Genomic DNA, 27,550 nt, shown 5'->3' with positions numbered 1-27,550 from the left:
ATTTACAGAAAGCTCAAAGAAAGATCAAATTAACCAGTGAGTAAGTGTCAAGACAGGGGGAGGAAGGATTTATGAGTCCTCTGATGTGTTGATTTTATTTTTTGACCTCTGTGATACTTATATCGATGTATGACATGGTCAAAATCAACTGTGCTATATACTTATGACTTGTGCAATGTCCTCTATACATGATGCACTTCAATAAAACTTTTATTTAAAAGGAAATATACACTAAATTATATGCCAGGAGGGAAAGTTTAAAAACAAAAGGAAGAGGATTCAAGAAGTGTAGATTAGGCAAAGAACTGATTTAGTTGTTTACAGTAGTCATGTAAAACCATTTTTATTTGTAATAAGAATATTTGCTTTATTTGATAAGATACAATTTTGAAAGACAAAGTAAGTAGAGTTGTATGCTTCAACTTGTATACATCTTTTAACAAGCTATTCAAAATAGTTCTGAAATGATATATAAAGAACAAAGCAAAACAATAATACTTAGTTAACGGTTACATGTATTTTTAACAATAGTATAAAATATGCAAAAACTAGTGAGAGAGTCATTTCCTAGGCAGGTTGATAAGAAGTCTAGGGGTCCCCAAGAAGAGTGGTCTGGAATACTCAAGGAAGAAGAAAGGACAAACTTTTTACTTTTTTTTTTCCTCTACATTCCTTAGGATTATATAACAATAATGTATCCTGCCTGAGGACAGTCTCTGGATTAAATCTTCTGGCTAATTCTGTTATCTTCAGTTCAGTCAGTTCAGTCACTCAGTCGTGTCTGACTCTTTGCGACCCCATAAGTCGCAGCACGCCAGGCCTCCCTGTCCATCACCATCTCCCGGAGTTTACTCAAACTCATGAGCATCGAGTCGGTGATGCCATCTAGCCATCTCATCCTCTGTCATCCCCTTCTCCTCCTGCCCCCAGTCCCTCCCAGAATCAGGGTCTTTTCCAATGAGTCGACTCTTCGCAGGAGGTGACCAAAGTATTGGAGTTTCAGCTTCAGCATCAGTCCTTCCAATGAACACTCAGGACTGATCTCCTTTAGGATGGATTGATGGATCTCCTTGCAGTCCAAGTGACTCTCAAGAGTCTTTTCCAACACCACAGTTCAAAAGCATCAATTTTTCGGTGCTCAGCTTTCTTCACAGTCCAACTCTCACATCCATACATGACTACTGGAAAAACCATAGCTTTGACCAGACAGACCTTTCTTTGCAAAGTAATGTCTTTGCTTTTTAATATGCTATCTAGGTTGGTCATAACTTTCCTTCCAAGGAGTAAGCGTCTTTTAATTTCATGGCTGCAATCACCATCTGCAGTGATTTTGGAGCCACCCCCCCCCAAAAAAAAAATAAAACCTGACACTGCTTCCACTGTCTCCCCATCTATTTGCCATGAAGAGATGGGACCAGATGCCATGATCTTAGTTTTCTGAATGTTGAGCTTTAAGCCAACTTTTTCACTCTCTCTTTCACTTTCATCAAAACACTTTTTAGTTTATCTTCAATTTCTGCCATAAGGGTCGTGCCGTCTGCATATCTGAGGTTATTGATACTTTTCCCGGCAATCTGTTATCTTAAAACATAAATTATTGGAGTAGGTCTGGTCTTTACAAGGACATATCCTGCCTGAGGACAGTCTCTGGATTAAACCTTCTGGTTAATTCCATTATTTTAAACTGTAAATTATGGGAGTAGGTCTGGTGAGGTATTTACAACCTTCAGACATTCTTTGGATTCATTGGAGAGTATATAACTGCATTGCTAACACTAGCAAGGGGGTACTCTTTCTACCCCCCTCTGATGTCTATGTCAGAAGCTTCCTCTATCTCCTTTATACTTTAATAAAACTTTATTACACAAAAGCTCTGAGCCATCCAGCCTTGTCTCTGGCCCCGGATTGAATTCTTCTCCTCCAGAGGCCAAGAACCCCAGCGTCTTTGTGTGATTCAGCAACAACCTTTCACTAGTAAATATGAAGTCATGCCTTCTGTTATTTCCTGAATTTGAAGGAGACATAACAGAAGGATTTAACTTTTCCCTAAGGTTTTATGTCCTTAGGAAATCTGATACAATGCTATTATCTTTTATGCCAGGCTGGTGAAGAGTCATAGTATCATTCGTATAGTATATCTTCGTATCATTTCCCTATGTTTGAAATTTATAATTGAATAAACTGTCTGAGATTAAAATCTTGTTGTCCCAATAAAATAATAATAAATACAAATATAGAGAAAAAATCAAGTTTACTTCACTATGTAAAATGATATTTATAAAACGCAATATAAAGTTTAGAAAAAAATAGTCACGGAGAGGACACAAATTACATACCACAGCAACATCTGAATCATAGCTTCTATTGCATACTGTGCCAGGAAATGTTGCTCCCACATATTTAGGCTGTTCCCTGTAACTACATCATTATAATGTTGCCTTTTTATTAGCATGGTCATTCAGAACGATTCACAAGCTTATTTATTAAGTTAAATCTCCCATAAAATTTAAAATAAGTTTTCAAACATACTATTTTTAATCTGAATAATACCTAATATATTATACAAAATGCTCAAATTTTTGAAAACTATAATTCACCTTAATACCAATTTTTTTTTTTCTTAACCTAACTCCCTGACTTGATATCATTTTCTTATCTCAAATTCTCCTCAGTTTCTCTTATTCAGCAATTCATTCTTTTGGTCACTAAAAATTAAGAGGAATTTTTAATTTATGGAAAGTAATTCTTGCCATCTAAATATAAGCAGTTTTTAAAATTATAGACAGGCATTTCTTCAGTCATGTCCTACTCTTTGCAACCCCATAGGCTGTAGCCCACCAGGCTCCTCTGTCCGTGGAATTCTCCACAAGAATACTGGAGTGGGGAGCCATTCCCTTCTCCAAAGATCTTCCCAACTCAGGGGTCAAACCTGAGTCTCCCACACTGCAGGCAAATTCTTACCATCTGAGCCACCAGGGAAGCCCTAACCATATTACCAAAAACCTAAATGTTTCTTTATCGAACAGTAGACATGAAATGCATTCACAAATGGTAGGTAGTATTTATTAACTGAATAGTATCAGTTTTACTTTATTAATAAGGTGGGGTTTGTATGTATTCTGTCATATAGCTGATATTATAAAAGCTCATGAAAGACAGATTTTTTTCATATAAATTATATTCCAAAATATTTTGTCATGTAAGTGATTCAGATTGTTTTTATTTTTATCGTATTTCCTAGCACACTATCACCTCGATGGCAACAGCTATATTTTACTTAACATTTTCAAAGAGGCCTACAGAAAACTGAACAACATTGTAAATGTATTATAAAATTAATGAAATTATTTATGTATATCTCTTTGTTAATGTAGAATATTGTGCTTACATAAGTAAGAATGTTACATCGTGGGGCCGAAGGATAAGATAGTCCTGTTTCCATGCCAAAAATCTTTGTAATAAATCATCAGCATCTCCAATGGTGGAAATTTGGTTTTTATCTGACCACAATTCCAAGGAGGACAATATCACAGTCAATTTGAACTGACTAAACATCTAAAAATAAGATTTATAGTGTATATATTCAAATAAAATAAATCATTACATCAAAACAGTACATAAAACATAAAGTTTACTTGATTACTTTGGGTATTAACCCAAATAAAGGACTTGAAGTCATTAATTTGCCATGATATAATGAAAAGGTTTTCTGACTTTTCATAAATTTATACATGCAAAAATGTTAAAACTTACTGCATTGACAAGGCCAATAATCTGGATAATTTTCTGTGTTACAGCCATCATTTCTGATCCCATATAATCATACTGAAAAAGAAATTTTCTATGACTCTCTTAAAAATGTAAGTGACAGCAATTTTTCTTGTATGATGAATATCTCTTGATTATAGCAAGCAGGAAAACCATAGGATTTGTGAGATGAATTAAAGTATACTAACATAAAGATAATAATATTTACCATAACGAAAACAACAATAAAAAAAATCATACTTAGGCATTCAAAATAGACTCTCACTTGTTATATATTTTATTCTTTTTATTTTTTTTTATTTTTTATTTTTTTCCATTTACTTTGATTAGTTGGAGGCTAATTACTTCACAATATTGTAGTGGTTTTTGCCATACATTGACATGAATCAGCAATGGATTTACATGTGTTCCCCATCCTGAACCCCTCTCCCACCTCCCTCCCCATCCCATCCCTCTGGGTCATCCCAGTGCACCAGCCCCGAGCACTTGTCTCATGCATCCAACCTGGACTGCTGATCTGTTTCACACTTCATAATATACATGTTTCAATGCTGATCCACGTACCTATGGACACCTTATCTTCAACAAAGAAAGCAAGAAGATACAATGGAAAAAAGACAACCTCTTTAACAAGTGGTGCTGGGAAAACTGGTCAACCACTTGTAAAAGAATGAAACTAGAACACTTTCTAACACCATACACAAAAATAAACTCAAAATGGATTAAAGATCTAAACATAAGACCAGAATCTATAAAACTCCCAGAGGAGAACATAGGCAAAACACTCTCTGACATAAATCACAGCAGGATTCTCTATGACCCATCTCCCAGAATATTTGAAATAAAAGCAAAAATAAACAAATGGGATCTAATGAAACTTAAAAGCTTTTGCACAGCAAAGGAAACTATAAGCAAGGTGAAAAGACAGCCTTCAGAATGGGAGAAAATAATAGCAAATGAAGAAAAAGACAAAGGATTAATCTCAAAGATATACAAGCAAATCCTGCAGCTCAATTCCAGAAAAATAAACAACCCAATAAAAAAATGGGCCAAAGATCTAAACAGACATTTCTCTAAAGACATACAGATGGCTAACAAACACATGAAAAGATGCTCATCACTCATTATCAGAGAAATGCAAATCAAAACCTCAATGAGGTACCATTACACGCCAGTCAGGATGGCTGCTATCCAAAAGTCTACAAGCAATAAATGCTGGAGAGGGTGTGGAGAAAAGGGAACCCTCTTACACTGTTGGTGGGAATGCAAACTAGTACAGCCACTATGGAGAACAGTGTGGAGATTCCTTAAAAAACTGGAAATAGAACTGCCATATGACCCAGCAATCCCACTCCTGGGCATACACACCGAGGAAAGTGTGTATCTGAAAGATACACGTGTACCCCAATATTCATCACAGCACTGTTTATAATATCCAGGACATGGAAGTAACCTAGATGCCCATCAGCAGACGAATGGATAAGAAAGCTGTGGTACATATACACCATGGAATATTACTCAGCCATTAAAAAGAATACATTTGAATCAGTTCTAATGAGATGGATAAAACTGGAGCCCATTATACAGAATGAAGTAAACCAGAAAGATAAAGACCAATACAGTATACTAACACATATATATGGAATTTAGAAAGATGGTAACGATAACACTATATGCAAGACAGAAAAAGAGACACAGATGTATAGAACAGACTTTTGGACTCTGTGGGAGAAGGCGAGAGTGGGATGTTTTGAGAGAACAGCATCAAAATATGTATATTATCAAGGGTGAAACAGATCACCAGCCCAGGTTGGATGCACGAGACAAGTGCTCGGGGCTGGTTTCCTGGGAAGACCCAGAGGGATGGGGTGGGGAGGGAGGTGGGAGGAGGGATCGGGATGGGGAATACATGTAAATCCATGGCTGATTCATGTCAATGTGTGGCAAAAACCAGTGCAATATTGTAAAGTAATTAGCCTCCAACTTATAAAAATAAATGGGAAAAAAAAATAAAGACACTGTCCAGCAAAAACAATTGAAATCATCGAGAGGCACTAAAATAACTTCACAGATCTGTCTGTATTATAAAGGGATTTCTTGAAGTAGATATTTTCTAAAACAAGAAATCAGTCACAGTATTTCCCATTGCATGCTTAGCAATTAAAGAAGAGTAAATAAATATTAAAAATAATCAACATGCTCAAATAAATCTTTAGGAAGACAGAAATCTTAATGATGTAAAGTGAAAATTATGTGGCATGAATGATTCAAAAAGGTTTGATAAAGAACAAAATGAAAGAGGGTAAAGGTGAAAAGAAAGAAAACATTTTTTCTTTGAAACTGATAAATATATTTTTTAAAACTATAGTCAATTCACAATATTATATCAGCTTCAGGTGTACACCATGGTGATTCAATATTTTCATAGATTATACTCCATTTAAAGTTGAAAAAGACTATCAATACCAATCACTTGTGAGAAGATGGAAGAGCAAACTGCTACAGTCACTTTTGAAAATTATCAGTATCCTCTAAAAGTAATTTACACTAACCCAATGAAATAACATTTTCACTCTATCTAGATATTCAAAAGACACTGTGTTTACCAAATGGATATTTTCCCAAAAAAGACATGCAAGTGACCAACAAGTACATAAAAGGTATTCAACATTACTAACCATCAGGGAAATGAAAACAAAATCCACAGTGAGATTTCACCTCACACCGGTCAGATGGCTATCATCAAAAAAACAGAACAAAACAAAAGAAAAAAACAAGAGCTCACATATGCCTAAGAAATCTGTCTGCAGGTCAAGAAGCAACAATTAGAACCAGACATGGAACAACGGACTGTTTCCAAATCGAGAAAGGAGTACGTCAAAGCTATATATTGTTACCCTGCTTATTTAACGTAAATGCAGAGTACATCATGCGAAATGCTGGGCTGGATGAAGCACAAGCTGGAATCAAGATTTCCAGGAGAAATACCAATAAACTCAGATATGAAGATGACACCACCCTTATGGCAGAGAGCGAAGAGGAACTAAATAGCCTCTTGATGAAAGTGAAAGAGGAGAGTGAAAAAGTTGGCTTAAAACTCAACATTCAAAAAACTAAAATCACGGCACCCAATCCCATCACTTCATGGCAAATAGACGGGGAAACAACTGAAACAGTGACAGACTTTATTTTCTTTCCAAAATCATTGCAGATGGTGACTGCAGCCCTGAAATTAAAAGACGCTTCCTCCTTGGAAGAAAAGCTATGACCAACCTAATTTGCCTATTAAAAAGCTGACATTACTTTGCCAACAAAGGTCCCTCTAGTCAAAGGTATGGTTTTTCCAGTAGTCATACATGGATGTGAGAGTTGGACTATAAAGAACACTAAACAATGAAGAATTGATGCTTTTGAACTGTGGTATTAGAGAAGACTCTTGAGAGTCCCTTGGACTGCAAGGCGATCCAACCAGTCAATCCTAAAGGAAAGCAGTCCTGAATATGCATCGGAAGAACTGATACTGAAGCTGAAGCACCAGCATTTTTGCTACCTGATGTGATGAACTTACTTATTGGAAAAGACCCTGATGCTGGGAAAGATTGAGGGCAGGAGGAAAAGGGGATGACAGAGGATGAGATGGTTGGATGGCATCACCAACTCAATGGACATGAGTTTGAGCAAGCTCTGGGAGTTGGTGATGGACAGGTAAGCCTGGTGCACTGCAGTCCATGGGGTCGCAAAGAGTTGGACATGACTCAGAGATGATTTGAACTGACAAATGCTGGTGAGCATGTTGAGAAAAGAAAACCCTTGTACACTGGGATTGTAAATTGGTGCACCATTATGGAAAACAATATAACAGTTCCTTAAAAAGTTAAAAAAGGAGCTACCATATGAATGACAATCCCACTTCTTAGTAGAGAGCCTAAGAAAGTGAAATCAGTATCTCATAGAAATATCTATATGCCCATGTTTGAAACGTTATTCACCATAGCCTAGATATGAAAACAACTTTAAGTGTCCATCAACAGATGAAAGAATAGAAAAAAGTGGTATATATGTACAATGGGAGGAAGGCCTGGTAATCCACTCCAGTGTTCTTGCCTGGAGTAGCCTATGGACAGAGGAGCCTGGTGGGCTACAATCCATAAAGGTGCTAAAGAGTCGAACACAACTGAAGCGACTTAGTACAGTACATGTACAATGGCATAATATTCAGTGACAAAAAGGAGGAAATTCTCTCGTTTGCAACAACATGATAAATCTGGAGGGCATTGTGCTAAGCGAAATAAGCCAACGCAAGAAGGACAGAAACCATGTTGTGTCACACTATCACTAACATGTAGAATCAAGAAAAAAAAAAAGAAGTCCAATTTCATAGAAACAAAGAATAGAATTTTGGTTGCCAGAGGACGTAATGGAGAAATGTAGGCCAAAGGGTACAAACTTTTCAGTTATAGGTTCTGAGTATCTAATGTGCAGCACAGTGACTACAGTTAATGATATGGTATTGTACACTTGAAAGTTAATGAGTTCTCTTAAGTGTTCTAACCACACACACACACACACACACACACACACACACACACACACGGAACAAAGTGTTAATGCTATGAGGCAGTGAATGTGTTAATTATCTTGGTAAACAATCTGCAATGTACCTGGTCATCAAATCTTCACATGGTACAATTTAGCCATATACAATCATATTTATCAATTATTCCTCAAAAAATTGGAAAAATTATTAAGTCAGTTGGTCAGATGGCAAATGTCTATCACAGTTCAAAGAAAACGCTGTGACCGGAGAGGGTACAGCAGGTTAAGGAGCGGGCAAGGCAGTTAAGAAGTGTGGTCAGAGATCCTGGCCTGATCTGAGGATGAGAGGGCAGATAGATGGTATTGGGCATCCTAGGCTAGCTTGGGATCCCGATTATATCCATTTCTTGTTGTTTGTTGTTTAGTCACTCAGTCCTGTCTGACTCTTCTGTGGCCCTATGGTCTGTAGTCCTCCAGGCTCCTCTGTCCATGGGATTTTCCAGCCAAGATTATTGGAGTGGGCTGCCATTTCCTTCTCCAGGGGATCTTCCTGACTCAGGGATCCAATCCACGTCTCCTGTATTGCAGGCAGATTCTTTACCACTGAGCCATGGGGGAAGCCTCCTAACCACATCCAAGGTGCACCTAAAATTAAATCTTTTTACTTGGAAATAATCAGAAAATTACATTATGTCTTTAAGGAAGTTTTTCATAATGTTTAAAGAGAGAAGGGAGATAAACCACAAGGTCCCACTTTATAGCACAGGGAACTGTATTTAATGTCCTGTGATAAACCATAATGAAAAAGAATACTAAAAAGGAATGTTTACATGTATATAACTGATTCACTTTGCTGTACAGCGGATATTGGCACAACATTGTAAATCAATTATACTTCAATAAAAAATGAATTAATTAAAAATAAAATAAAAAAATGTCTGGACTCTGAAAGATAAATTGCTCCAAATTGGCAGTTCCATGTTTTAATTTTTCTATAAACATTTAGCAAAAAAAGTGTAGCTACCTTTCCATGATCGTTAGAAATATTAATTTTGAAACCTATAAGAGAGTGAACCATATAAAAAATTTCCATAAATTGATTTCATAAATTTAATACTCAGAAATGATTAAACATTTTGGCTGATGTTCTGGAAGTGACAGCAATAAAATATTAAGCTTTAAGAAAGGAAAAAAAAATGGGAAAGAACAGAGAGAGCAAAGGAAGGAGGGGAAAGTTTGACTTACCAAATCTTTTTCCACTATAATGTGCATTTCTAGATATTGGGGCAATAGTTCTGAAAAAGTTTTTTCCTGAAAAGAGAATTTAGCAAATGTTGATATGCTTTGAATTTGTTAAACACAGACAGTGACATGTAAAGGAGACAAAAGTTTTATATATATATATATATATATATATATATATATATATATAATCCTCATGAGGTCTTAACTATAAAATGAATTGCAAATCAGAAAATTAACTTGAAAACAAATTCCAAGTTTAAAGAAATCCCAGTGAGCCTGCTAGAGTAAGGTAGAAGTCTAGGTATTCACTATTAATACTGAATAAGAGAAAGTGAATAACTCCATAGCTCCAGACCATAGGCTCTGTGTCCCATTTGATACAATGTAATAATCCTTGATTGTGTCAAGTTAGTCAGCTATAAATCATCAATTTATTACATCATCATTTAGTACTCCAATGGCAATTTTTACAAGAGCTGTATATCTAACATACTGAAATACCATTTCACACATGGATATTTTAAAGGACCTACGATTTCTTCCTTGACCCAAGTGCTCTGGTAACCAAATCTAAATGTAAGGAGGGAACAAAGATGGCATCTGTCATAAAACAGCTTTTTGTTGTTGCTGTTTTTTAGTCAATGTCTGACTCTGTGACTCCGTGGACTACAGCCCACCAGTCTTCTCTGTCCATTGAATTCTCCAGGCAAGAATACTGGAGTGGGTTGCTGGTTCCTTCTCGAGGAGATCTCCCTGACCCACGGATCGAACTCGTGTCTCCTGCATTGGCAGGTGAATTCTTCCCCACTGAGTCAACAGGGAAGCCCCGCAAAATAGCATAGCTTACTATAAATAAACAAGCAAACAAAGAAACTGGATTCAACGGGTAGAGCCTAGGTTTATATTTTCACAGGGAAGTAAACTATGCACGCATCTTAAATGTGTATATACCGAGGTGCTGATTTCTTTTCTTGGTGTTCAAAATTAACTTCAAAAATATTTTGTATTTTGGTTGCTCTTACTGGACCTGTATAAAAATGTAAGTCACTGTTGACAGCCATGGCTTCTGAATTGTAGCCTGATTGAATATAATTACAAATTATGTACACACCATAACCAATTTTCAGTATGTTTCTACACAGCAGATTTCATATTTTAATAACAGCATTTTTTCCCCATTTGACTTTTCAAATTTATATTCTTATTTTCAAAATAATAAAACTGTATCTTTAATACCTGTGTTTTAAAGTGAACTTATAGTACCATTCATCATAATGTCACATGTCATCTTCAGTAACTGAAGTTCAAAATCCATTCATTTTAATGGGTTACTTTTATTCTCTTTAAAATTTTTTGTTCAGTTTTAAAAAATAACTATTGAATCATGGAATATTGCCAAAATAGGTCACAGATCTCTTGTAATTCTCCCCGGTGGTTACATCTTACAAAATTACAGTACATTTTCAAAACTAGGGTATTCACGTGGTACAATGTGTTTGTGTATATCTCCACATCATTTTGTCATGTGTATGTTTATATAACCACAACTCCAATCAAGATACAAAACTATTTTGTTACCATGAAAATTTCCCTTCTTGTACCTTTTTAAAATCAATTGAGATTATACAGTCTGAGGAAGAGAAAGAAATCAGAATGGAAAAAAAATGAACAGAGGCTGCTCTTTTCCTGTGGGGCATTTTCAAGCACACCAACATGTATATAATGGAGGTAATAGGGAGGAGATAGATAAAAGGGCAAAAAGAATCTTCAAAGAACTAATGGCCAAAAAGTTACTAAATCTCATGAAAAAATCAATTTAAGCATCCAAGAAGCTAAATGAACCCCAAGTAGGATAAACTCAAAGGGATCCAATGAAAGACACATCATAAGAAAACTGTCATAAGACAAAGACAGAGACTCTCGAAAGAATCAACAAAGAAGGGACACATTGTGCACAAGGAATCCTCAATAAGATGACTAACATCTGATTTTTCATCAGAGATCAAAAGATAGTGAACTGAAATGTCCAAAGTAATGAAAGAAAAACACTTGTCAACTAAGAATTCTATATTCAGCCTACAAATTAAAAGTTTAATAATATACAAATGATATAGTATTTTAGAAAGACATGTCCCAGTAGTATGTAAACCTATATATCAAAATATTAAAATCAATTTTACCAGGGTAGTGGTAACTAGTGTTTCTATATTCCTAATTTTATTCAATACTAAGCACTTTTGCTTGAATAAAAATGAAAAACAATAAATATTATATAAGACAACATAAAACAATAAGCTTGAAATATGTTGTTGCATAGTTCCATGTATTTTAGATAGAATATGGATGCTTTATTTACCCATGTAGAAAAAAGATACCAATTGTTATATTGCTACTCAGCAGCTAAGTACTTCCTTTTCCTGATTAACACAATTCTACAGAAGTAATTTTATAGTCATGACATCAGAATTGTCTCAGTTACCTGTGAGCTTAAATGGATTGTATAGGACTGATCTTTCTGCCAAATATTACTGTAATTTTCTGCGAACTTTGGTTTATCTGGATGGTCATTTTTCACTTGATAAATTATGTGCTCAAATCTTGCTGAAGATTCCAAAGGCTCAATGCCATAGCTGATATTTTCAAACTGAAGGAATCCCCTGAATATTTAGAAAACAGCGACATAAAAATCCTGCAAGTAATCCCAACATCCTGCAAATGATTCCATCAGATTTATAATTCAAAATGCCATAAGAAATGAGCAACCATAGTGAAGAACATGTTTTAAAGTCACTCTCTTTTCCTACTTTTTTTTCAGCTATCACTAGTAATTGAGTAACCACATCTGCCTCCATTTTTCTCATGTATTAAAGAACTAAATATACTGAGAACTATTTTGTTTTTTTCTGTATAGCAGTCACATTCATTCAAGGTGTATTAAGCCACCCATGGGGTTGCAAAGCGTCAGACATGACCGAGCAACTGAACTGAACTGACTTGCTGGAAACCAAGGCATTTGTTGAGAATTCCAAGAATAAAAAGTTCCTGTTCTTACAGAGGTTAAAATAAGGAAGAGTGGATACATAGAGTGGAGGTCTAAAAAGGCTGACATGTAGGAAAACTACATTCAGAAAAAGTCAAGTTTCTGAGTCAACAAATTCTGGACATCAGGTGATGAAAAGCAAAGGGAAGGTGGGAAGAGTCTTTTTGCTCCGCTCTGGGCCTGGATCTTCATCTGATAAACTCATTACCTTCTTCCTGCCACTTCAGTGATGAAAATCATCACCCCTGCCCTTTTACCTCTGAGGTACCTTCTCAGCTAGTCATCTTACATCTGATACAAAGCACACTTACACTGAGAATATACAACTTGCGCTTAGTTAAGTAACCATTTGATGTCATTTTCCATAACTATTCCAAACAGCTGATACAAAATACAATAATAACATCCAGGGAGATGTTCTAAAGGATTTGGGGGGGTGGGGATGAGTGTGTTTGAATTTTTTTTTAACTGCATATGTCTCTTTCTCTTCAATATCTTGAACATATCTTCAGTTAGGATTCCCTTGAATGATTTCACTTCGATGGTTACTGCAAAGGCCCATTTATTAATATTAAAAAGTAAGGCCATCATGAAGAAAACATTCCGATTGGAATTCTCCTTAAATATCCCAGATTTGTGTTTTGCACAAATTTTTTTTTTTTGCACAAATTTTTTGTGTTTTGCACTAAGTTTTATTTTAAAGTATATCCTAACTTTTCATGTGTAAATAACCTCAAAGATTCTGTTGTGTGTTCCTTGCTCAGCCATGTCTGACTCTTTGTGACCCCATGGATTGCAGCTCACCAGACTCCTTTGTCCATGGAACTCTCCAGGCAAGACTACTAGAGTGGGTTGCCATTCCCTTCCCCAGGGAACCTTCCCAACCCAGGGACTGAACGTGGGTCTGCTGCACTGCAGGCAGATTCTTTACTTTTTGAGCCACCAGGGATGGGCTGTAGCCTGCCAGACTCCTCTGTCCATGGGATTTTTTTCAGGCAAGAATACTGGAGTGGGTTGCCATGCCCTCTTCCAGGGGATCTTCCAGACCCAGGGATCGAACCCACCTCTCCTGTGTCTCCTGCATTGCAGGCAGATTCTTTACCCACTGAGTCATGGGGAAGCCCCAAGATTCTGTTACCTGAGTCCAGAACAGATGCTGAGTGTCACAACTGAATTTGGGAAATCTGCAATGTACCCTTGATAATGACACTGCATCTGAAAAACAGTACAGTGAGGCCAATAAATAAATTATTTATGCATAAAACATATTGGCAAAAGTTATAAATATTCAAAACATTAAAACAGTTAAAACTAATAAGTTTGTGTATCACAAAGATTTATTAAAAGTGGTTTTCAAGGAAAATAAGTATTTGACACATTTCTTTATTTTATACCAACAAGGTGCCCAGACATGTTCTCTGGATCTGGATTTCATCCCTATCATACATGGAATATGGAATAAAATATTTGTATGAAACCACCAACATGGAACAAGCATATCCCAATGGTAACAATAAGCCCACTTCAATAAAGAAATGTGTGGTAATGAATGTCTAAGACATCTGGGTCTTACCTTAAAATATGAAGACTCAGAATGCAAGGATCCAGTTTCATTATATGTATAAACCAAAAAGTTCTGGGATACAAATGAGCTAAGGGAAACAAAAACTAAAAGTGGTTGAGTCATGAATTTACTATGAACATAAATGTTAAAGTAATAAAAATAAGAGTAAAATATTTAGGATTCATATAAAAGTATTATTTAATTAGAGTAATTTTAGCATGCTATCACAGTGTAAATTCACTGATCTGGCATCTCAGAGAGTTTAGGCTTTCTTAACACCAGAATAGACTTTGAATCCTCCATATTAGATATTTGTGTGTGTGCATACAAATATCTTCATTCAACAATATTTGCTGAGTGCCAACAATCTGATAGATCCAACTCAAGGCACTGGGGTACAGCAATATAGAAAAGACAAAACCATGGTCTTCCTCACAGTGAGAGACACATACTGCTAGGATGTTAGGTGATAATAAATAAGGCCTGAAGGTTGGTTGCAAATGTAGACAGGATGGCAAGGAAAGGCTAAATGATTTGATTACTGAAGACCTGAAAAACAAGCCACTTGGATCTGCACAGATCTAACAGGAAATGCAAATATCCTGAGGCAGAGATAGGTTTTGTGTCTACAAAGACCATGTAGAGGGCAAAGTGCCTGTGGTGAAGTGTGGAGAGAAGACAAGCGACAACAGTAAGAGGTGGTGTCCCAGAGATGAGAAGCCACCACTGGGAGATTCTGAGCAGGAAGGGAGCAGGGAGCAACATTTTAATAGAATCAGACTGAATGTCGTGTTGAGAACCTTCTGTAGGGCAGATAAGCACAAACAAAGAGATCAGCTAGGCTACAATAGCTGGATGGTAGGTTATTATCCAGTAAAGACATGACGGTAGCTTGAACTAGGATTGTAGCAGTGGTGAGATTCAATTGCTGAATGCATTTTTTAAAAATAATTATTTATTTTTAATTGATTGATGATTACTTAAAAATATTGGTTTGATTCCTGTTGAATGCATTTTGAAGGTCGATCACATGGGATTTAGTAATTCATTGAATGTGGGGGAAAACAAAAGAAAAACATAAGACGTCAAGAGTGACTAACATTTTTGTTCTGAGAAACTGAAAGAGTAGACATAACACTTACTAAAATAACTGAGGAAAAGAAAAATTTTGAAAAATGATCAGAAGTATATTTGAGAATTACAGCAAACTCTTGGTTATCAAATAAGGAGTCAAATACATGAATGTAGCGTTCACTGAAGAGAAATAAAGTAGAGATATAAGTTTGGGAGTAATCAATATACCCACAGGAGCAGATGAAAGAACCAGGTGATTGAGTATAGCTAGGAAAAAAAGGGGGTTTAAGAATAGCACCATGGAGTATTTCTAAGATGAGAGAGATGAGGTGGAATCAGAAAACAAACAAAACAAAATCTGGGAAAGACTGAGTCAATGATAAGAGGCAAACCAAGAGACTTGCTGTGTCCTGGGAGCCAAATGAAGAAACTGTTTTAAGGAGGAGACGCTGCTCAGCTATACAAAATGCCACTGACTGATCAAGAAAAATGAAGAATAAAAAGTAACTGGCATTTAGAAACATGAGGATCATTGATGTTCTTACCAAAGAATATTTTTTAATGGAATTGTAGTGACCCTAAAGACCGACATGAGTTTATGATCATGAGTTAGATGAGAATAGTTATGAATTAAGTAAGGAAAATTTTCTCCAGCCTTCTGTTCAGTTCAGTTCAGTTCAGTCGCTCAGTCATGTCTGATTCTTTGTGACCCCATGAATCATAGCACACCAGGCCTCCCTGTCCATCACCAACTCCCAGAGTTTACTCAAACTCATGTCCATCAAGTCGGTGATGCCATCCAGCCATCTCATCCTCTGTCGTCCCCTTCTCCTCCTGCCCCCAATCCCTCCCAGCATCAGGGTCTTTTCCAATGAGTCAACCCTTCGCATGAGGTGGCCAAAGTATTGGAGTTTCAGCTTCAACATCAGTCCTTCCAATGAACACCCAGGACTGATCTCCTTTAGGATGGATTGGTTGGATCTCCTTGCAGTCCAAGGGACTCTCAACAGTCTTCTCCAACACCACAGTTCAAAAGCACCAATTCTTCGGCGCTCAGCTTTCTTCACAGTCCAACTCTCACATCCATACATGACCACTGGAAAAACCATAGCCTTGACTAGACGGACCTTTGTTGACAAAGTGATGTCTCTGCTTTTTAATATGCTATCTAGGTTGGTCATAACTTTCCTTCCAAGGAGTAAGCGTCTTTTAATTTCATGGCTGCAATCACCATCTACAGTGATTTTGGAGCCCCCAAAAATAAAGTCTGACACTGTTTCCACTGTTTCCCCACCTATTTTCCATGAAGTGATGGGACCAGGTGCCATGATCTTAGTTTTCTGAGTGTTGAGCTTTAAGCCAACTTTTTCACTCTCTTCTTTCACTTTCATCAAAAGGCTTTTTAGTTCCTCTTCACTTTCTGCCAGCCTTACTCAACCACAAAAATGCAGGCAGACAAAATGCAGTTGTTAAAATTACGTATTTTCAAAGATGTAGGCACAAAAGATGCTATTTGAGTATATAAAATGTTGAAAAACACAGATTGAGACAGAAAGTAGATTGCTTGTTTTCCAGAGTAATGGCTGATAACAGGGATTAAATGTGGAATGGTATGACGGGTCTCATGTGGAGAATGAAGAGTTTTAAAACTGATTTATGGTTGAAAATTGTGATACTATATTAAACTTACATAATTATGCACTTGAGAGTTTTATGATTATATGTATATATACATAATTTACCAAATAAAGTTATTAAAATAAATACATATATAATTAAAACCTCAACACAAAGTATGCCACTAGTTTAATTTTCTGCCTATAACCACATGATATATATATATATATATATATATATATATATATATATAATTGCATACTGGATATACTTGATACATAACTTGCCATTCTTGAGTTCATGGATTTAAATGCTTACTTATTTATGCATAGCTTTATTTGAAAATAACAAGCTGGAAAATAAAAATTCAAAGATCTCGTAGACTTAATATTCAGGAACTAATGAATCCAAAACTGAAAAACTAATTAAACAGCCTACATTTTGCCACATGCTTAAATTTAAATAGCATATAAAAACATTTTTTTAAAGCAAATTCTAAGCTTTAAGGCAAAATCATTTCTTACTGTTTTCTGAGATGCAGAGTGTATGGTTTTTTATCAATGGTAATGATATAAGTCACCTAAAATAAAGCAAATAAAGATAATTAAGTAAATCAGAAATACATAAAATAAAAGAGTATTTTCACTAAAGTCAAAAAAGACTCACGCAATCCATTTTTAAAAAGCATATATCCTTCAGAATTTATTGTTCTAACTAGCAAGAATTTTAAATTTTTTAATAAATTCAGGATGAGGGTGATAAATGTAGGGAATGGCTTTTGAAAGGAAGAGATGAAAGCTATATTTTGAATAAATATAACTTTACTATGTATTAATACTAGATTTTACTCTTTATGCTTATAAAAAACATATTCATCCTTAGCCAGAATGAATGAGGCATGACTGTAGGCTTACATGTTACACAAAATACAATGAAACAATAACATGTTTATAAATACATAAATGCACATTCTCAAACACTAGAGCCACTTTGCAATGCTTCACATATAAGCTAAAGACAGACCTGAGAGAAGGAAGCCAGGGAAGAATGCTGGGGCTCCAGCAATACAAGCTGTGAGACTACAGGGACTAAGCTGTAATGGTCCTCACCACCTTGATGGGAAGGGGTCCAGGAGCAGGAGATGTACATAGTACACAGTACGGCAGGTTGCTTTTAAAGCATCATCCGGAGGGTGAGAGAGTGTCTAGCAAAACATGTTTTATATAAAAGAACGATACAGGCATGAAATCCAACCTTTGTCCTTTAACAAAATATGACTCTCAGAGGTACCTCCATCTACTGGGCCATATCCTATTGGTTGGAAGGAAGTCACAGGTTTTTCCCATACTCAGAGGTGGAGCTTCTTCAATGGTCTGAACACTAGACGGTAGGAACCACTTTGTGAATTTAGGGTCTGTCCAACACCATGGGCAAAGAACAACTGGGGAGCTGAGGAATAAGTAAGACCCACAGCTCACATAGTACTGGGAGACATTCAAGGTCTGATCAACCAGAGGAGAAAAATGTCACTGAACACACTCATGCCATTCAGTAAAGATCACAGAAGGGTCAAATTTTAGTGTTAAGGAGAAACTAACCTAGAAACCTAGAAACTAGAGTCAGGGTTACTCTAGACGTTCATTCTAAAGACACTGTGGTTTAGTCACTCAGTCATATCTGATTCTTTGCGACCCCACAGACTGTCCAGGCTTCTCTGTCCACGGGGTTTCCCAAGCAAGAATACTAGAACAGTTTGTTATTTCCTTCTGGAGGGTATCTTCCCGACCCAGGTATCAAACCCGAGTCTCCTGCATTGCAAGCAGATTCTTTACCACTGAGCCACCAAGAAAGCCCCACAAAAGACACTACAAGCATGACATTTTCAATCTGGTTCATAGGTAACCTAACTGCTTGCCGAAACAAAGTATAATACATTTTAAAGGAAAATCACAAAGTTAAGCAATCAACCAAATAAAATTAGCAGGGTTAATCCAATCAAAAATAAATATACCCAGGAACATGAAATAAGCATGACAGGATAAGAGGCTCTGGTCTTATCTTCCTCCCACAGATATATCAAATATAAGCTTTGCATGGGTCAATTGCCTCTGAGAGAAATCCAGAAAGTAGCAGAGTGGCTCTTCAATACTGAGTGACTGAGAAAATATCCACCACGCAAAAGGGCAGGAAAGGCGGAAACACATACACACCATAAAACCCAGCCCTGGCAAAATAACTTCCAATCAGGAAAGAAGCCCCGATTCTCATTATCTCCCTCAGTACCAAAAGGTTTGGACCAGGCATCCAGCGGCACAACTTTTCTTTTTTTTTTTTTTAACTTTTTATTTTATATTGGAGTAAAGTCAATTAGGGCTTCCCTGGTGGTTCAGATGGCAAAGAATCCGCCTGCAGTGCAGGAGACCCAGGTTTGATTCATGGGTCAGAAAGATCCCCTAGAAAAGGCAATGGCAATCAACTCCAGGATTCTTGCCTGGGAAATCCCACCGACAGAGGAGCCTGGCAGGCTACAACCCATGGGGTTGCAAAGAGTCAGACACAACGAACAACAAAGCAGGCATAGCCGATTGACTATGTTGTGTCAGTTTCAGGTGTACATCAAAGGGAGTCAGCCTTATATATACATGTATCCATTCTCTCCCAAACTCACCAGCCATCCAGGTTGCCACAGAACATTAAGCGGAGTTCCATGTGCTATACAGTAGGTCCTTGTTGGTTATCCATTTTAAATATAGCAGAGTGTACATACCCATCCCAAACTCCCTAACTATCCCTTCCCCTCATCCTTATCCCTGACAACCGTGCAATCATTCTCTAAGTCTGTGAGTCTCTTTCTGTTTTGTAAGTTCATTAGTATCATTTCTTTTTAGATTCCCCATATAAGGGGTGTCATGCGATATTTCTTCTCTGTCTGATTTACTTCTCTCAGTATGACAATCTCCAGATCCACTCAGCAGCACACCTTTTAAGGCTGCCACCCAAGGGACTGACTTCCAAGTAGCCTAGTTCAGACAGCCACTGGGACTTGGCGTCCATGAGTCTCCCATTAAACAAAGAAGCAGATTTTCATGTGTCCATGAGCACATCTCATGGTTATTTCCAGGTGCATTATAGATGGGGAAGGCCAAAGCACCCAGCTCTCACTTTCTTCCTGGAAGGGGTTTGACTACTCACATTCTCAGTTGCAGCTTGAAGGTCCAGCTTTGAATCGGACTACACATGTATGCTATTAGGGATACTGCCAGGATACTGCTATCAGAGATACTACCAGGATACTGCTATTAGGGATACCAGCCTGAAAGGGCTGGAGGGCGCTTCCTCTGACTACTCTCCCCCACTCTTTGCTCAATTCAACAAGAAAACCAAGTCTCCAGTTTCTTCCTAATAGGAGCCTCTCTATACAATGAGAATCTCAATTTTTTTTTTTTTAATTGAAGTATACTGATGTCCCTGGTGGCTCAGCAGTAAAGAATCCAGCTGCAATGCAGGAGACCCGGGTTTGATCCCTGGGTTGGGAAGATCACCTGAAGAAGGAAATGGCAACCCACTCCAATATTCTTGCCTGGAGAATCCCATGGACAGAGGAGCCTACAGGCGGGCTAGTCCGTGGGGTGGCAAAGACTCAGACACGACTGAGTGACTCACACACATACACACATATTAATGTATAATGTTATATGTTATGGATGTATAACATAGTGATTCACAATTTTTAAAGTCTATATTCCATTTCTACTTAGAAAATGTTGGCGATGCAACCTCAACTTTTAAGGCTGCCACCTGAAGGTTTGGATCCCATATCACCCAACTCTGAAATCTGACAGGGTCTGCATTTAGAGGGTCCCAGAGTCTTCTTAAGAGAAAATGTTTATACAGAAATGCAAGCACATCCCAGGACTATCTTCCTGGGCTCAAGATAGACGGGACAGGAAAAAACATAAAAGTCCCAACTTCTCCGTGGAAAGGGTTTGAGTGCATACTTCCCAGGCCTGGGAGTTGAGCTTCTCAATAGCTTGTACCTGGCAGCTGACTGGGTACATAATTAGTCGTCGTCTGGGAACTTGAACAGATGTGAGGGCATTCCCTGTGCTTTCTTGCTCTGATTCACGCCAATGATCATTATAAAACTAACTCTCCAGCTTCTCCCTCAATGGAATTTGTCCACGCATATTGCCCCACCTTATACAGATGCACTGGAGGAACTGGCTAGGAAATCACCTAGTTATGGGATAGCTTCCCTTAAGCAGAGAAAATAAAAGCGGTGAAAGAAGTAACATTGTCTCTGCAGATGACATGATCACATGTACGGAAAACCCAAGAGACGATGCCAAAAAACTGTCAGAATTAATACATGACTCCGGAAAAGTCTTAAGACACAAGGCCAAAATACAAAAATCAGTGTTGTTTATATACACTTAACAATGAACTATTAGAAAGAAGAAGAGGAAACCAACCCCATTTACAATAAGAACAAAAGAATAAAATATTTAAGGATTAATGTAACCAAGGAGGTGAAAAACATACACACTGAAAACTAAAAACCAATCATGAATAAAATTAGAGAAGACACAGAGAAATAGATAATCTATGTCTACAAGTTGAAGGGAATAATACTTTTCCATACCACTCAAAGTGATCTATAGATTCAATGCATCCTAAAATTCCAATGTCATTTTTCACAGAAATAGAGAAAACAATCCTAAAGCAGAACATTAATAGCTGTAACAATCTTGAAAAAGAAAAGCAAAGCCAGAGACATCACACTCCATGATTTCAAACAATATTACAAGGCTGTAGTAAGACTCATAAAAAAAAATAGAGGGCATAAATTAATAAAATCAGAAATGAAAAAGAGGTTATAACTGACACCACAGAAATATAGATGACCATAAGAGACTACTGGTGTTGCTTAGTCACTAAGTCATTTCAATCTCTTTGGCTCCTCAGTCCATGGGATTTCCTAGGCGAGAATACTGGAGTGGGTTGTCATCTCCTTCTCCAGAGGATCTTCCTGACCCAGGGATCAAACACGTGTCTCCTGCATTAGCAGGCAGGTTCTTTACCCCTGAGCCACCAGGGAAGATCATAAGAGACTATTAACAGTTATAAGTCAAGAAAATGGACAACCTACATGAAATGGATAAATTCTTAGAAAGGTACAAATCCCAAGGTTGAACCAGGAAAAAATAGAAAATATGAACAGACCAATTACCAGTAATGAAACATACATAGATTTGAAAACATGTAGACAGACACTGCACATTTCACATCCTGCATCATTGCTATATACTTTGAGATGACTGAAGTAAACAACTTGAAGTTTAAAGTGATCATGCAATGACAATATACATACAAATGCAAGCAAATCAGAAAAAAAAGAAAGCTTATATGCAAATATTTTTTCAACAGTAGCTAGTTTACTCTTAATGGAAAAAGATTCATAAATTAAAGTTGTGACTCCATGTCCTAAAACTGATAACTCTGACCACCTTAATATCTGTAATCCTCTTTCTCATATATATATATATGAAAATATATATAAAATATCTCAAAAGGTTAATGTGAGAATTAATGAGAATAGTACATGAAAAAAAAACTTCTCTAAAGGAAATTATTTTATTATGATTTTCAAGTACAATTTCATACTTTTAGTTTTTACTGTAATTTTTTAGTAGTAGAACATAATCATATTCTACTGTATGTCAATACTGTATATCAAAACAGAGTTATTGGAGTCAATATTTTTTTTTTTACTTACTTATTTCAAAAATTATTCCTTCAAATTGAAAGCATTTTCTCAGGGTTTCTATATATTGACCCGGTTTCTTAACCACGTGGAAATCTAAACCCCTATATTATGATTTCTAGTTTCTGGTCTGCAATCTAAGACAGTATAACTATGCCAATTTGAAGTATTTTAATCAGGAAAATATTCAAGATGGAATGTCTTCAATTTAATTAGTTTTTAGTAGCAGTGCACACTTTTCAAATTTTTCTAATTAATGTTTACTGACATGTTTTCATTGTCAGTAAATGTGATATCTATCACTTTAAACTTCAAATTGTTCACTTCAGTTATTTAAATATTATCAAATTTCAGGCAAATGTGATATTTTTAGTTTTCCTTTTCTTTGGCCATTATTTCTAATAAGTCTGATGCATCTGGGTCAGATTCGCAAGTCTAAATCTTGCTCAAAACCATTTTTTCTGTCACTTTAACTGTGGCCATTAATAATGTTTTCTTTCCATAAACTGCAGTCTGAACCATTGTCACACTTAATTAATGTTGTTTATTTCTACCAGTATGATTCATCAATAGTATTTAATATTTCTTGAAAACTGTGAACAAGTGCTTCAGAAGAGCCTGAGAGATGAAGGGAAGGGCCCAGGAATTAGCAATAAAAACATGTGGCTTTGCAAGTGAATACAAATCAATATGATCTGATTCAACACAAAGGTAAATAAAAATAGTCTTAAACTTTTAAATTATATAACTGATACTCTTTAACTTTTTATTTGATATTGCAGTATAGCCAATTAACAATGTTGTGAGAGTTTCACGATGAACAGCAAAGGGACTCAGTCATATATATATAGCTGTATTGATTCTCCCCCAAACTCCCTTCCCATCCAGGCTGCCACAAAATACAGAGCAGAGTTTCCTGTGCCATACATACTGTAGGTCCTTGTTGGTTATCCATTTTAAATACAGCAGTGTATACCTGTCCATCCCACACTCCTGAACTATTCCTTCACTCCATCTTTAAAAGTAATATTGTTGATCATTTACCTGCTTCTCCCAATCTTCACTCTCATTTGACCTTATCTTCTGTGGAACTGTGACATATAGGAACATTCCCTCAGAATCTGTAGTAAGAAAATGGGATTTTTTTTTTTTTTTTTTTTGCAACAGTCCTCTAAGACAAGCATGGATTCTTAAACTTTAAGTCCATGGTGGGGTCTACAATTGTAAGTCAATTTATCTACGTGTGTCCAGCCTCCTTCTTGGTCCCCAGATTTCAACAGATTTTCAATGGCGCACTGAAAATGGCTAGGAAATAAACAAATGAACAGAGAACAGACAATGCTGCAGGACCATCCTGTTGGTTTCCAGAACCACGGTGAAGCCTTTCCCTCGGGTCTCTGAGGAATAAAGCCAGGGCACTACCGAACGTGGTTAAGTCCTCTGGCTACAGAGTGGGTGACCCAGAAAGACCTTCAGCTGCTGAGACAATGCATGCTTGGCTAACATCTTCCATCCCCTATCCTGGTCCGGGGGCGGCTGGGGGTGGGAGGAAGGCACCATCAGAGAATCCCAGAAAGGGGCGGCAGGTAGCCTAGAGCTACAGAAATTGCTCCCCAGGAAGACCTCAGCTCAGTACCCAGAAGAGGGAGAAGGAAGTCGAGGCTCCGCAGTCTTACCCAGGCTGGCGAGCAGCCCTCCAAGCGCAGCAAGCAGTGAGAGGAGCAGGAACATGGCTGGGTGGGGGCGCAGGAAGCAGAGCCAGGTGAGAGACCGTTGGGTACCCCTGAGGCTCGCGGGCAGAAGCCCTCCGGAGTACAGCACGCTGCCCCGAGCCCTGGGGGTGATGACCAGGGCCTCGAATTAGCTCTCAGCTGCACTGGCTCATCCTTGGGCATCCTGAGTGACTGGGCGCTCAGGGCCGAAAGAAGGAACCACAGACGAAAGCTTGCGCCTGCGCACAGCGGGTCTGTGATGACAACGTGGACGTCCTTCCAACACTTCAGTAGGGGTAAAGGGGCAAAGAAGCATCCGGTCCATGGGGTCTCAGAGTCACACACGACTGAAGCGAATTAGCACGCACGCTCTTCTGGGGAAGTTCCCAGTAATTTCCATTCTCCATGTGACGGTTTTCTAACAAAATTTTATTTGCTATGGTGGGAGAGAAAAATGAAACTAGCAATATTAACTTTTTTTTTTTTACAAGAAAATTTCTTCTTAAATCGTGCTACTGCCAACCTCATAATCTTTTTTAAAAAGTCTTTTCAAACACGGAAAAATCAAGAATATGGAACTTGACCCTGGATACGACAATAGAAAGCATTTTTCTTCAACTGTGTCCCTATTCTTAAATACAATGTTAAGTTATACTCTGCTGAGGAAAGGGAAAAGGAAACTTTGAAATGGAATCTAAGAGTGGTTTGTTAAAACTCCTTTTAGAACCATGCAAAGGAAGCTGTAGAAATGATGACAAACTCAGAGAGGTAAGGGGGCACCAGGGCAGAAGACAACACACAATCTTCTGACAAATATCTTAAACTGCTTGGGCTCAAAAGCTAACTCACCTGCCTACCACTCATCCTCACCTTCCTTTATCCCAGGACACTCCACAGAAAGGCTGTATTGTACCAACAATTACAAAAACAAAGTCTGATCAGGTCTAAAACTTGGACCTAGGAGGCAACAGTACTCCTGAGAAACTGATCCTGAGAAATTAGTTTGAAATAAGGCAGGACATGAATCATAATGGGTCCAAATAAGGTAGTGGCAAAGGGAATGAGGGAAAGGTATGATAGAATCATCCTGATGTGTATGGTTTTTACCACAGAGTTCACCCACTTAAAGCACACAGGTGAATGACTGTAGGATTTTCAATATATTCAGAGATATTTGCAACCATTACCACAGTCAGTTTCTGCTCTCTCATCTCAAAAGCAAGGCCTCTACCCCTTAACTGTTACCATCCCCCACCCCAGTTTTTCATTCCCTTCTTTCCCATACCCCCCACCCCACAAGCAGTTAATAATTACTATTCTTGGTCTTTCCAGATGTTCCTGTTATGTATGTTCCATAGAAATGCATAATATATGGTTTCTGTGACTGACTGTATTCACAGAAACCATGAATAGAATAATGGCTTCAAGATTCATCCACTTGTCACATATCAGTGCTTCCTTCTTCTTTGTGGGTGAATATTATCCCATTGTATGGATGGACCACCTCTTGTGTATCCGTCATCAGCTAGCTGCTCATTTGGAAAAGGAAATTCTTGGCCTTTGTGATGAGCTCCCCCCACGTCTAGCCCAGGATCACTTCCCTAAACCACAAATAACACTTTGAAATGTGCAGAAGCACATCCGTCAAGAGAGACAGCAAGTCTGGGTCCTTCAAAGGACAAGATATATTCTAGAACTCAATTTTCCATGAGGCCAGGGAAGTGTCACCTGGAGATAGAATAGTTACCTATGACCAGGAACTCAGTTTAATTCCTTGAAGGTAGAATGGAGGCCAGGGACTCTCTGAGGGCCCTGGGCCTGTCCCGACCTACAACACTCAATATCCTCTTAATCTCCCAAAGCTTGGAATGGGTAGCGCATGAGAATCACAAGCTACTGGAGACAGTGGACCCAGGTGTCCTCTCTTGAGATGGGAGTGATTAGCAGGGCTGTGGGCATCTGAGCTCAGGCAGTCAGTGGCAGAGTGCATGATGGAATGTGTCTTTGGGATGGAACAACCTCCCAGGACCAACTGGAGGATCATGGAAGTATAAGGACTGAAGCTGAGCAGGACCCTGTGGGGCCCCCCTGGGCACAAAAGTCTTTCCATGTCTCCCATTTCTTATTTGAATGAAAAAGGCTTTCAGCTTCCTCAACTTTCCTTGAGTTTCAAAGGGCATTTTCAGACAGTTGCTAACCAGGGAAGTGAGGGAAGGCAGGAAGAAACAATAGTGCACAAGGGGCCTGGCGCGGTTTCTCCCTGGGTGATGTGCCTAGTAGTCTGTACATACCTTTAGTTCTTCAGCAGGAACTAGGGCCGCCTCAACCCAGACAGAGGAGGTCACTTCAGGCTGAGCACAAGCAAGTGGACCCACACTGATTGGAAAGGCTGATGACTGAGATGGCTGGAACACAACCCTGTTATCTGACCACCAACCAGTCAGAGGAATGTTCCACATGCTGCTGCCCTTGTCCCTGAATCTTACCTATAAAAACTTTTCCCCAAAAGCCATCAGGGAGTTTGGGTTCTTTGAACATTAGCCTCCTATTCTCCTTGGTTGGTCCCTACAATAAACCTTTCTCTGCTCCAAATACTGTGATTTCCATTTGTTTGGCCTCAGTGTGCATCAGGCACGTGAACTTTGGTTTGAGAACAGAATCAAATGAGACAAGCCTACATGCTTTCACTCACAGGATTTATTTTGGCTTGTGAATTGAAAACTTTAAGCCATCACAAAAGGAGAGAAAAGCAGATTTTTTTTTTTCCCATTTTTGAATCAGGCCAGATAATGGTTTGTTTCTTGATAATATCTTTTCTCCAAGCTGTGTTTTTTGAAATCTTGTTTAGCTGTTATAGCCATGCTTTCTGGGAAACAAACTCACTCAGAAGGACAATGCAGATAGTGGAGTGCAGTTTATTACACCGGCGGGCCCAAGGCAGAGTCTCCTCTTAGCCAAGAACCCCAACCAGCATTTGTGAAAATCTTTTATACCCCATGTGTACGTGTCCAAACCCACCACCCCAATCTCTTGATGCTTACAAAGGAAGGGTAAATACAATCACAATAACCCCATCATTCGCGTGTTATGTGTTCAAACAGTTAATAATCAATAAGCCCGCGGTTACATTCCAACCAGTTAATAACCAATAAGCCTGTGCTTACATTCTGATAGATACTGTCTGGAGGCAGGGGGTGATTAGTGTCTGTTTTCTCTTAGGTGATGAGTAA

At 37.9% G+C, this 27,550-nt stretch overlaps 1 protein-coding gene across 1 annotated transcript in view; it reads right to left on the bottom strand.

Moving 5' to 3' along the window:
• The window catches only part of LOC133050546 (disintegrin and metalloproteinase domain-containing protein 18-like), a 106,460-nt gene extending 79,681 nt beyond the window's left edge, over positions 1-26,779 (bottom strand). Inside the window, exons 1-11 of the mRNA XM_061134788.1 lie at positions 26,612-26,779; positions 24,245-24,605; positions 23,653-23,729; positions 17,369-17,424; positions 14,163-14,241; positions 13,728-13,804; positions 12,029-12,206; positions 9,550-9,615; positions 3,754-3,825; positions 3,389-3,555; positions 2,337-2,418 (exon numbers count right to left, since the gene is read on the bottom strand). Coding sequence (XP_060990771.1) covers positions 2,337-2,418; positions 3,389-3,555; positions 3,754-3,825; positions 9,550-9,615; positions 12,029-12,206; positions 13,728-13,804; positions 14,163-14,241; positions 17,369-17,424; positions 23,653-23,729; positions 24,245-24,605; positions 26,612-26,779 — 1,383 coding nt within the window. The remainder of the gene's footprint in view (positions 1-2,336; positions 2,419-3,388; positions 3,556-3,753; positions 3,826-9,549; positions 9,616-12,028; positions 12,207-13,727; positions 13,805-14,162; positions 14,242-17,368; positions 17,425-23,652; positions 23,730-24,244; positions 24,606-26,611) is intronic.
• Between the last annotated feature and the right edge of the window lie 771 nt (positions 26,780-27,550).

Source organism: Dama dama, chromosome 32 (assembly GCF_033118175.1).
Source record: "Dama dama isolate Ldn47 chromosome 32, ASM3311817v1, whole genome shotgun sequence".
NCBI lineage: Eukaryota > Metazoa > Chordata > Mammalia > Artiodactyla > Cervidae > Dama > Dama dama.
The sequence above is the reverse complement of the archived record's forward strand: the minus strand, read 5'-3'. Positions and strand labels throughout refer to the sequence as shown.